Genomic DNA, 13,332 nt, shown 5'->3' with positions numbered 1-13,332 from the left:
ACAATTACATTAGTAGCCAGATTTATTTCATATTGTTTTTTAGGACTCCAAAGCATTAAAAAATGTATTTCTGTTAGGAACCTATAAATCACTTACAGGAAAAATTAGCTGGGAAGACACTGTTCATTATTTAAAAAACAAAAAGACAGACTTGAGATTTAAAAATTTTTAAATGATTTTTATATTTCTTTTTCCTTCTAAATAACTCTCCACTCCTGAAACCTCCTTTCTAACAAATAAGTACAATTAACATCACCTCACTACCCCCACCCCCAAACACATTGACTATGTCTGAAAATGTATGCCTTATATTGCATCTGTATTGTACTGTCTTCTAAAAGGTGAGAAATCTTTTTTTGCTATCAGTTATCCAAGTTAAAAGTGGTCACTGTGTTGTGTTCATCATAATTCTGAAGTCTTTCTATTGTATTTTACATGCTTGTTGTCGTGTAAAATGTTCTCTTGTTCTGCTTTATTTGCTCTGTATCAGTTCATACACATTTTCTCAACTTTCTCTGACTTGTTCATACTAGCTTTTATTGTACAGTTCCATTACATTAATATAATACAATTCATTCAGCTGTTATTCATTTGATGGACACCTACCTTTTCTTCCAGCTCTTTGAAAGTTATAAGTCTCTATTGGTTTTTTATGTTTTTCTTGAATATCAAACTACTAATCATTCTACAAACTTAATTGTTTTATAGCTTAGACAAACTTTCAGATCTCATTACTTTGGAAATCAATCTTATCACTTCAGTTACACTTATTTTTAAAGTTCATCTTTCTGTTGGTCTTAGCTCAGCTGCCTTGTTTGTTCCTTTAGCTGAATGATGGATACAAGTGAACCTTTACTAGGCCTCTCTGATGTTCAGTGGTATAATCTTTGGTACCTCTATGGCGACTCACTTTGACTTCTAATCACTTTGTCTCTTCATCATTATTAAGTAAGCAAATGCCTTTAGGCACTGGCATGTGTAACTCCAGTTTCATGATTATAGATGATTTAGGGACAATAATGGGGCTTTTTAGTAGCTCCTAACGGAGTGGTAAGGCTTTGTGGTTGGCACCTATTCTCTTGGAACTTCCAAAGCTAAGTAAAGAGGTTAGAGTTTTTCCTCAGATTGAAGAAGCCTTGACATCCTTCCCCATTCCTATATGCTATATCCAAATTTGCCTCCCTTTCCATCTGGATTTTGATACATACCGTATTTCCCTATGTATAAGACACACCCTTTTCTGAAAAATTTGGGGTCTTAAAAACTGGGTGCATATTATACAGTGGTTGTAGATTTTTTTACTTGAATTTCCCGCTTTTTCACGCATTTGTTACCAGTATATTGGGTTACATTTTGCCATGTTCTTCCCGGAAATGGCTCAGAAAAGATTTTTATGCAGTGCTGAATTCAAGTTTGATCCAGTTTGCAAAAGTGAATGGAAATCATGCTGCTGAACGTAAGTTTGGTCCTCCTCCAACTGAGAAAACAATCTGAAACCGGCTACGGGAAGAAGAAACCCTACTGAAAATGCCACAGCAGAAGAAGGCCGTGAGAAGCAAGTCAGCAAAATGGCCTGATTTAGAGAGGGAGTTGAAGATATGGATTGAAGAGCAGAGGACAATTGGAATTCCTATGTCCACAAAGATGGTTCAGCATGAAGCAAGAATTGCTAATGAAAAAGAAGTTACTGATTTCAAAGGAGGACACAATTGGTGCTTCAGGTTCATGAAACAGAATGGACTAAGCATGCATACATGCACCAGACTTGCCCAAAAGATGCCTTGAAAGCTATGAGCAGATGAACAAAACTTGAGTTTAATAACTTTATGTAATACATTTTGTTTTCAAACTTTGGGCCCCAAAATTAAGGTGTGTCTTATACATGGGGAAATATGGTATATTCTCCATATGGGTCTTCTGGTACTTACTCTGTAACCGTAGTTAGAGCCATATGTCTAACCGTCATCTTCTGTTAGTTATAAGTGTATACAACACGTAACTTTTTAAGGCCTCAGCCATTTTCCAGATCTGTTTTGTAAAGTGGTATCTGATCTCTTGACTACTTGAAGTGAGGTAGCTGTCCACTGGTCTACAATCTTAGGTTTTCCCAGGATATCATAATTTCGTTATAGGACTCTGTCCCTTGGCTCACGTTCCTTTCATCAAATTGGACTCAAGCCTTTTAATCTATTGTTTTGTCCACTCTGTTTTTGGGATACCCTCCTCAACTGGCCTCTAAGAGATTTTAGATTTTTCTGCCTTCAGAGATGTACAGGTGAACATGTGTGAAACACATGAGATAAAACCTATGGCATCATTCTTGTTGGCATTATACTTTCCTCCTTTTCAGCTACAAGTTTTACTGTGTTCCCTTTATTCTGAATACTGGAAATCCAGACTCATAATTCAAAGGCAGAAAGGTGATGTAGTGAATAGAGTGCAGTACTTGGAGTCAGGAAGACTTGGGTTCAAATTCTGCCTTGGACACTGATTAGCTTTGTGACCTTGGGCAAGTCATTTAACCTCTGCCTCCCTTTCCATATCTGTACAAATGGGGATGATAACAATAGCATCTACCTCCCTGGGTTGTTGTCAGGATAAAATGAGATAATATTTAAAATGAGTTGCAAGTGTTAAAGCTCTATACAAATGCTAGATTTATTAATATTACACTGCTCAAATCCTACTCTTCACAAAAAGCTAATGAATTGTATTTCTAAAAGGGTACCTTCCTCTTAAATATAAAATATAACAGATATGTTTTTCTTTGCACATCTATTATTATACTTGCCTTTAAATAAGTAAAAAGAAAGCTGTATCTTTTAACTACATTAATGTAAGTGCTTCTGAAATGACTTTATCTTTAGGTTCTTTCTCTACAATTAATCATAGTGTTCATTTAGAAAAAATAGTAACAGATTTTGTGTAATAGACTAATATTATGTGCATTTTGTCACAGCAATTTACAAAGTAATACCACATCTAATTTCATATAATCATTAGAAAAATCCTGTAAGGTAAACTGTGTGGCAATTGTCATTGTTTTTCAGGTGAGGAAATTTAGACTCAGAGAAGATAAATTGTCTAAAGATAAGCTAAGAAGCGGCAGGCTCGGGTTTTCTCATTCCTAAAGTTCATTTTTAAAAAATAATAACTGGCATGATGATTTTAACAAGCATCTAGAATTACTTGAAAAGGATTTAAACTAGAAATACTTCTGGCACTTGGGGCAACTCTGAATTGGAAGTTTTGACTCATATGGTAACTTAATGAACTGAAAATCTTGTACTGTGGTCAATAAGAACAAACTGTCTTATTGGGCTTTCGTGGGACTAGTTAGTTAAGGAAATAAATACCAAGGTCTTATAATTTGTTTGCATTTTTTGTCTTTTCTAGGCTCATATTAAATTTCCTATTGACTATCCATATTCACCACCTACCTTCAGATTCCTGACCAAAATGTGGCACCCTAACATTTATGAGGTAAGTGACTGGTACCACAAGTTTCTCTTTTACTGTTGTTTTTTTGTTTGTTTGTTTGTTTTGTTGTTTTTTGCAGAGGGGAAGGCAGGGAAGTTCGGGTTAAGTGACTTGTTCAAGGTCACACAGCTAGTAAGTGTGTCAAGTGTCTGAGGCTGGATTTGAACTCAGGTCCTCCTGACTCCAGGGCCAGTGCTCTACTCAATGCACCACCTACCTGCCCCTGCTGTTTTATTTTTACTTCAAAGTGGCCTTAGAGGTTGTGATAGTTACCAATAGCTCTTCATAGGAGCTGTCATATTAAAAAGTCAATAGACTTTTATTAAAAACCCCAAAATGAGGGTAACATTTTCAAAGTTCATTGAGTGATTTGTTAGGAATTTATCTTTTTAAAATTTTGCCATTTACCATTTATTTTTCCTTCAGTATATAAACACTTATGTGTTAGCAATTAAAAAAATCTTGTAAATGCTTTTTTGTACCTATCCTCTGACCTCACAGTGAAGCAAGGGTGAACCTGTGGCTATGACCTGAGATTTAGCTTTTTGGGGGAAAATTTCCTAGCCCATTTGGACTGGTCTCCTTTAAGGAGTTGTTGCTGAGCGATTGAGAACCTCTTTTGCAATAAATACAAAATGAGGTTCTTTGAGACTGTCAGTTACAATAGAATATGTGTCCCTTTTCTAAGGGTGATAGATGAAGCACTAGAAAATCCTTTTTGTCGCCAACATTTGCTGTCCTCTAACATCTTAGAGATAGACACTAAATCACACAACGTGTCCTAGGCCAAATTGGCAAATCAGATGCAAGGGCATTTAACTGAATTGAACAGAAAAATTTTCTATCAATTATACCCCTACTAGGGTCTGTAAGCTGAAGTTTGATAGTCATTTGTCACAAATATTGAGGAAGACATTCTGGTTCAAGTATATTTTGAATTAGATAGTTTTGAGGTCTCTACTAGTGCCAAGATTCTATGAATTTATCTCCAAAATTTCTTCTCGCTCTAATTCTGTGTTTTAGTCTATTCGAAAAGTACCCTTACTACAAATGCTTTGTATTATTCTTGTCCATTTTTTTTATTGACATTACATTTTGTTTTGATGCAGTATACCTTTTTGACTGCCCAAACAAGGTACTATCACAAAATACATTCTCCAAAAACAGTTTAGCAAAACCACCAGGTTGAACTATTGTAGTAATAAAATGTCAGTTTTAATTGTTGTAGTTAAAAGATAAAGATAGTTGAGAGAAAAAGATATGTGCTTTAACTTAAGTAGTTTGGTAATGTCTATCGAATTTGTCCTGAGTTTTGTTGCCTTTCTTTACAAAATTAATAGTCATTATGCATGTTGTTTTTTGGATCCAGCTTTGTTTTTTATTTTTATTAGTTTTTTAAAATTTAACTTTCAAAATTTAACTTTTTCAAGTAACAAAAGTCTATTTTTCCTCCCCTCCTAGTCTCTTCCCCCATTGGGGAAAAAACAAAAAGAAAAATCTCTTGTACTAAATATTCATAGTCAAGCAAAATTTTTTTTTTCTCGTGTTAACTTTTTGTCAGGCAGTTTCATCATATCCTGCTTTCTTTCTTTATATCTTAAAATTCTTTTAATTGTTGCTTTTATTTTTAACATTTTTGTCATTTCCCAGTATTTCCTAACCCCACTGAATCCTATCTTGTAACAAAGAAGTACAATTAAGCAAAACAAAAGGACTCGCTGATCCTGCCTGAATATGTCTAATTCTGTACTTGTAGGGAGTACTTGAGTTCAAACCTCTCTTTTCACTTGCTGAGATAAATTTCATTTTTCTGGGATTGGGGTTTATAGTTTTTTTTATAGAAAATGTTCCCTAGTGGTCATGAATTTTAAAACTGTTCTTGATATTATATGAAGAGACTTGAGACCCTGAGAGGTTAAGTGAATTGACCCAAGGTCAGGGCTGGAATTTGAACTCATGTCTTTAAACTCTAAATCCAGTATTTTGTTTACTTAAGCAAAATATTTACCGAGCTTGTAGGGGAAATGTAAATAATTAAACGTTTATGAGGCACTATTTTCTCTGTTCTTTGCAAGAGTATTGCATATGATCAATCTTCTGGCTTCATCCTCCATAATTTTTTTGCAAATGAATTTTTCCTTTAAACTCACTGTTACCCTTGGGTAACACCTCTTGCTGTTTGGCAAGGAAATCAAAGTGTTTGTTGGTTGAGGTTGTTTCTGGACCTTTTTTGACCTTTAAATATATCTAAAGAAAGCTGATTTATGTTTTTTTTTTAAATTTTATCTGTTTTTCATTCTTCAGAGTTGATAGATTTTAAAACAAATTGTAAAAAATATTTTGTTTCTTACATTACCACCATATCCCATATATCCTTCCTCTTTTTATTTAGAGAGAGGGAAAAACTCAACACAACTGATAGACATATTGAAAAAATTTGAAACCATGTACACTGTGTAACAGTTGTGGATCTCCCACTTCCACCAAAGGGTAGATTGGGAATTTCTTCCCTTCTCTCTTTATTCAAATCTTATTTGAGCTTTCTCATTTTATTACGTTTATTTTTTAATGTTTTTGTTGTCATTCTTTCCATTCGCATTGTTGGTAGTTACTATATGCATTATTTTCTTGTCTCTGTTCATTCCGCATCAATTCATATAGTTTCTTCCATGCCTCTTTGTATTCATCTCACTCTTGCTGTTTCTCAGTTGATAGATGTCTATTTTGTTTCCAATTCTTATCTATCACATAAAGTGCTGCTATAAATATTTTGGAATACATAGGGACTTTAACATTGTTACTTTTTTTAGCGGGTGGGGTGGGGTGGACGGTGGACAGACTACTGTACAGGGTGTGAATTTACAAGATGTAAAACTTCAGAATTGTTTTGATTTTTATTTCCTTTATTATTTGTGATTTAGAGCATTTTTTGATGTGGTTGTGAATATTTTCCAGTTCTTTTGAAAACTGTTCATATCCATCTATTTATTGGGGAATGGCTTTTAGTCATATGGGTTGTGTGTGTGTGTGTGTGTATGTATACATGTATGTATGTATATATTCATGTATAAAACCAATCCTTTACAAAGATTTTTTTTCCAATTTGATCACTCCTTTCTTATCCTAGATTCATTAATGATGTCTGTGCAAAAGCTTTTCAGTTTCAGGTAATAAAAGTTATTTTTAAAAAAATCTTTTGTAATTGCTTCTATCTCTTGTTTGGTTAAGAATACATTTCTTACCCATAACCATGAGAGTCATATGATCCATTATTCTTTTTTATAATATGATCTTTAATATTTTAAAGGTCATTTATCCATTTAAAATAATTTTGTGGAGTATGGTGTAAGGTGTTGATCTAAACCCTTTTTCTGCCAGACTGCTTTCCAATTTTCCTGGCAGTTTTTGTCAAATAGAAAGTTTTCCCTGGGTCATTTGTTTTCTACTTTATTAAACACTATTTTTTTTGTCAATAGATTGTTTAAATAGTTTGTGTCAGAGCTGTTATAATTGTAACTCGTGCCTTTTCATCTTTTTCATCTCTTCTCCCCCCTCCCCATTGAGAAAGGCAAGCAGTTTGATATAGGTTATACATGTGTAGTCATGCAAAACTTATTTCCATATTAGTCGTGTTGTGAAAGAAAATATAGACAACAAAACCAAAGGAAAATAAAGAAAAAGTGTGCTTTGATTTGCATTCAGGTGCCCATCAGTTCTTCTCTGGAGATTTTCATGATAAGTCCTTCAGAATTATCTTGTATCGTTGTATTGCTAAGAATAGCTAATTCATATTAATAGTTGATTATCATACAGTATTGCTGTTACTATATACAATGTTCTTCTGATTCTGCTCGTTTCACTTTGCAACAGTTCATGCAAGTCTTTCTAGGTTTTTCTGAGAGCATCCTGCTTGTCATTTCTTACAGCATAATAGTATTCTATCATAATCATATATAGCAACATGTTCAGTCATTCCCCCATTGATAGGCATTAGAAGAGCTACTGTAATTTTTTTTTAACATATAAGTCTTTTTCCTTTTTGTTTTTTATCTCTCTGGGATACACACCTAGTAGAGGTATTGCTTGGTATGCATGGTTTTATAGACCTTTGAGCATAGTTCCAAATTGCTCTTCAGAATGGTTCAATCAGTATAAAACTTCACCAGTAGTGCATCAGTGTTTTAATTTTCCCACATCCCTGCTAACATTTGTCAGTTTCGTTTTCTGTCATATTAGCCGATCTAAAAGGGGTGTGGAGTGGTAGTTCAAAGTTATTTTTGGGCAAGTGGAAGCTAATGACTTTATGGGACATCAAAAAACAATCAAACCAAACCAAAAGAATGAAAAAATGGAAGAAAATGTGAGAATGTTGCATTTCTCTAATCAAAAGTGATTTAGAGTATTTTTTTAATAGGACTTTAGATAGCTTTGATTACCTCATCTGAAAACTGCGTATTCATATGCTTTGATGATTTATCAGTTGAGGAATAGCTCTTAACTTCCATAAATTTGACTCGGTTCTGTATATATTTGAGAAATGAGGTCTTTATCAAAGAAACTTGCCGCAAACATTTTTTCATAGTTATGATTATGTATTTCCCTTCCTTCTATCAAGCCCCCCTCCCCTCACCATTTCCTATCCTCTTTGCCTCCTACTTTGCTATATGGTAAGATAGACTTTTATACCTAACTGAATTTGTATGGTATTCTCTCTTTGAGGCAATTCTGATGAGAGTAAGGTTCCCATACTCTCCTTCACCTCCCTCATCTTTTGCTCCACTGTTAAAGCTCTTTCATGTCTCTTTTATATCAGATGATTTACCTCATTCTACCTCTCCCTTTCCTCTTCTCCCAGTGCATTCTTCTTTCTTATTCCTTAATTTTACTTTTTAAAGATAATCATTCTATCATATTCCCTCTAACTTGTGCTTTCCCTCTAACTGTCCTAATAATGAGATAATTAGAAAGTTTTTAAGAGTTAAAAGTATAATTTTCCAATGTAGGAATATAAACAATTAAACCTCATTGAATCCCTTATGGTTCCTCTTTCTGTTTACCTTTTTTGCTTTTCTTGAGTCTTGTATTTGAAAGATTTTCTATTCAGCTCTGGTCCTTTCATCAGAAATGCTTGTGAAAGTCCTTTGTTTCATTGAATGTCCATTCCCCGCCCCCCACCCGCCCACCCCCCGCCCCAGCCGAGAATTATGGTCAGTTTTACTTGGTAGGTGATTGTTGGTTGTAATCCTAGCTGTTTTGCCCTCCATAATATTGTATTCCAAGTCCCTCAGTCCTTTAATATAGAAACTGCTAAATCTTGTGTTATCCTGAACGTGGCTCCCAAATGTTTGAATTATTTCTTTTTGGCTGCTTGCAGTATTTTTTCCTTGATCTGAGAGTTCTAGAATTTTGGCTATAATAATCCTGGGAGTTTTCATTTTTGGATTTCTTTCAGGACGTGATTGGTGGATTCTTTCAATTCAATTTCTATTTTACCCATTGGTTCTAGAATATCATGGCAGCTTTCCATGATGATTTCTTGAAAGATAATGTCTAGGCTCTTTTTTTGATCATGACTTTCAGTTGTCCAGTAATTCTTTTTTTTTTGTTTTTTTTTTTTGGGGGGGGGGGCAGGGCAATTGGGGTTAAGTGACTTGCCCAAGGTCACACAGCTAGTACATGTGTCAAGTGTCTGAGGCTGGATTTGAACTCAGGTCCTCCTGACTCCCAGGCCAACGCTCTACTCACTGTGCTACCTAGCTGCCCCAGTTGTCCCGTAATTCTTAAATTATTTCTTCTGGATCTGTTTTCCAGATCAGTTGTTTTTCCAATGAGATATTTCACATTTTCTTCTATATTTTCATTCTCTTGGTTTTCTTTTATTGTTTCTTGATGTCTCATAAAGTCACTAGCTTCCACTTGCTCCAGTCTAATTTTTAAGGTAGTGTTTTCTTCAGGGGTCTTTTGTACCTCCTTTTCCATTTGGCTAATTCTGCTTTTTAAGGGGTTCTTCTCTTCAGTGAATATCTTTCTCCACTTGGCCTATTGATGCAATGTGGCCTGCACTGGACTACATGCCACACTCACCTCAGTGAAAGAGATCTAACTTAATAAGTTGTCTTGGGCTGGAAAATTGTTTCATCCCATCTTTTCTGACACTCCAAAATTTGTTTTGAGGTATCATTTAAACTTATTTGGAAGGGTTTTGTGAAGAGCTTAGGAGAGTCCCTATCTTTGCGCTGCCATCTTGGCTCTGCCCCTTATCAGTCATTTCTTGTCTGTTATAGTTAATTTTGTCTTTTGTAATGTGAATTGTTTGCCTCATCTCAGACCTTCTACTCTCTTCTTGAAGAAAACATTAGTAGTATAATGTGTGAAACTTTTCAGTAGCCTTTCAAACCTTTGGCTTCTTTCATTTCTTAATTATGAAACATTTTTTCCATATATTTTGCCATTTACTTTTTTCCTACCTTCCTTCTGAAGTCAACAGGCAGTGTATAGTGCTGTAGAGAGCATTGTACAGGGAATCAAAAAACCTAGGTTCATATCCTGACTCTTTTAATTTTTATTTTTTTTATTTAATATATTTATTTTTCAGCATTGATTTTCACAAGAGTTTGAATTACAAATTTTCTCCCCATTTCTACCCTCCCCCCCACTCCAAGATGGCATATATTCTGGTTGCCCTGTTCCCCAGTCAGCCCTCCCCTTTTTCACCCCTCTCCCCTCCCATCTCCTTTTCCCTTCCTTTCTTGTAGGGCAAGATGAATTTCTACGCCCCGTTGCCTGTGTATCTTATTTTCTAGTTGCATGCAAAAACTTTTTTTTTTGTTTTTGAATATCTGTTTTTAAAACTTTGAGTTCCAAATTCTCTCCCCTCTTCCCTTCCCACCCACCCTCCCTAAGAAGTCAGGCAATTCAACATAGGCCACATGCGTATCATTATGTATAACCCTTCCACAATACTCATGTTGTGAAAGACTCACTATATTTTGCTCCTTCCTAACCTATCCCCCTTTATTGAATTTTCTCCCTTGACCCTATCCCCTTTCGAAAGTGTTTGTTTTTGATTACCTCCACCGCCATCTGCCCTCCCTTCTATCATCCCCCCCCTTTTTTTATCTTCTTCCTCCTTTTTTCCTGTGGGGTAAGATACTCAATTGAGTATGTATGGTATTCCTTCCTCAGGTCAAATCTGATGAGAGCAAGAGTCACTCATTCCCCCTCACCTGACTTCTCTTTCTACAGAACTGCTTTTTCTTGCCACTTTTATGAGAGATAATTTACCCCATTCTATCTCTCCCTATCTCCCGCTCTCAATATATTCCTCTGTCATCCCTTAATTTGATTTTATTTCTTTTAGATATCTTCCCTTCATCTTTAACTCACCCTGTGCCCTCTCTTTCTCTCTCTCTCTGTCTCTCTCTCTCTCTACACACACACACACACACACACACATTCCCTTCACCTACCCTAATACTGAGGTCTCATGAATCATATACATCATCTTTCCATGTAGGAATGTAAACAAAACAGTTCAACTTTAGTAAGTCCCTTGCAATTTCTTTTTCTTGATTACCTTTTCATGCTTCTCTTGATTCTTGTGTTTGAAAGTCAAATTTTCTATTCAGCTGTGGTTTTTTCACTGAGGAAGCTTGAAAGTCCTCTATTTTATTGAAAGTCCATATTTTGCCTTGGAGCATGATACTCAGTTTTGCTGGGTAGGTGATTCTTGGTTTTAATCCTAGCTCCATTGACCTCCAGAATATCGTATTCCAAGCCCTTTGATCTCTTAATGTATAAGCTGCCAGATCTTGGATTATTGTGATTGTGTTTCCACAATACTCAAATTGTTTCTTTCTGGCTGCTTACAGTATTTTCTCCTTGATCTGGGAACTCTGGAATTTGGCAACAATATTCCTAGGAGATTTCTTTTTTGGGTCTATTTGAGGGGGCAATTGATGGATTCTTTCAATTTCTATTTTGCCCTGTGGCTCTAGAATATCAGGGCAGTTTATCTGTTTGATAATATCTTGATTTCTCATCAAGTCACTAGCTTCCACTTGCTTCAATCTAATTTTTAAGGTAGTATTTTCTTCAGTGGTCTTTTGGACCTCCTTTTCCATTTGGCTAATTCTGCCTTTCAAGGCATTCTTCTCCTCACTGGCTTTTTGGAGCTCTTTTGCCATTTGAGTTAGTCTATTTTTTAAGGTGTTGTTTTCTTCAGTATATTTCAGTATTTTGGGGGAATGAGGATTCTATTCTTGATAGAATGAGGATTCTTGTGTTTCGAAATCAGGTTTTCTATTCAGCTCTGGTCTTTTCACTGAGAAAGCTTGAAAGTCCTCTATTTTATTGAAAATCCATATTTTGCCTTGGAGCATGATACTCAGTTTTCCTGGGTAGGTGATTCTTGGTTTTAATGCTAGCTCCATTAACCTCTGGAATATCATATTCCAAGCCCTATGATCCCTTAATGTAGAGCTGCTAGATCTTGTGTTATCCTGATTGTGTTTCCACAATGCTGAAATTGTTTCTTTCTGGCTCCTTTCAGTATTTTCTCCTTGATCTGGGAACTCTGGAATTTGACAACGGTATTCCTAGGAGTTTCCTTTTCAGGATCATTTTTAAGAGGCAATTGGTGGATTCTTTCAATTTCTATTTAACCCTCTGGCTCTAGGATATCAGGGCAGTTTTCCTTGATAATTTCTTGAAAGATGATGTCTAGGCTCTTTTTTTGGTCATGGCTTTCAGGTAGTCCAGTAATTTTTAAATTATCCCTCCTGGATCTATTTTGCAGGTCAGTGGTTCTTCCATTGAGGTATTTCACATTGTCTTCCATTTTTTCATTCCTTTGGTTCTGTTTTATAATATTTTGATTTCTCATCAAGTCACTAGCTTCCACTTGCTCCAGTCTAATTTTTAAGGTGGTATTTTCTTCAGTGGTCTTTTGGACCTCCTTTTCCGTGTGGCTAATTCTGCCTTTCAAGGCATTCTTCTCCTCATTGGCCTTTTGGAGCTCTTATGCCATTTGGGTTAGTCTGTTTTTTAAGGTGTTATTTTCTTCAGTATTTTTTTGGGTCTCCTTTAGCAAGCCATTGACTTGTTTTTCATGGTTTTCTTGCATCACTCTCATTTCTCTTCCCAATTTTTCCTCTACTCCTCTAACTTGCTTTTCAAAATCCTTTTTGAGCTCTTCCATGGCCTGAGACCAGTTCATGTTCTTCTTGGAGTCTTTTGATGTAGGCTCTTTGACTTTGTTGACTTCTTCTGGCTGTATGTTTTGGTTTTCTTTGTCACCAAAGAAAGATTCCAAAGTCTGAGTCTGAATCTGAGTGCATTTTCGCTGCTTGTTCATGTTCCCAGCCAACTTATTTGACCCTTGAACTTTTTGTAGGGGTATGACTGCTTGTAGAGTGGAGAGTACTTTGTCCCAAGCTTGAGCAGCTGCGCTTTTGTTTTCAGAGCTACTTCTACACAGCAAGCTCTGCCACACCAGTGTTCCTCCTCCCCCAAGAACCACCAACCCGGACTATGACTCAGATCTGAGCTGGCTCTGAACTCCCGCTCTGATCTGCCACTTAATTCCTCCCGCCAGGGAAGAATTAAAATAGAAGACAATGTGAAATATCTCATTGGAAAAGCCATTGACCTGCAAAATAGATCCAGGAGAGATAATTTAAAAGGTAAACAAGAAAGAGAAATCATAAGGGACTTACTGAAGTGGAACTGTCTTGTTTACATTCCTACAGGGAAAGATGATGTGTATAATTCATGAGACCTCAGTATTAGGGTAGCTGAAGGGAATATACATACGTGTATGTGTGTGTGCGTGTGTATATATGTATAGATATA

At 35.8% G+C, this 13,332-nt stretch overlaps 1 protein-coding gene across 1 annotated transcript in view; it reads left to right on the top strand.

Annotated features, from left to right (window-relative positions):
* Window positions 1–13,332, top strand: part of UBE2R2 (ubiquitin conjugating enzyme E2 R2) — a 132,400-nt gene that overhangs the window by 87,707 nt on the left and 31,361 nt on the right. Inside the window, 1 exon segment of the mRNA XM_036739165.1 lies at window positions 3,397–3,483. Within this exon segment, the coding sequence (XP_036595060.1) occupies window positions 3,397–3,483 (87 nt within the window).

Source organism: Trichosurus vulpecula, chromosome 1 (assembly GCF_011100635.1).
Source record: "Trichosurus vulpecula isolate mTriVul1 chromosome 1, mTriVul1.pri, whole genome shotgun sequence".
Lineage (NCBI taxonomy): Eukaryota > Metazoa > Chordata > Mammalia > Diprotodontia > Phalangeridae > Trichosurus > Trichosurus vulpecula.
This window is presented reverse-complemented; position numbering and strand designations above follow the sequence as displayed.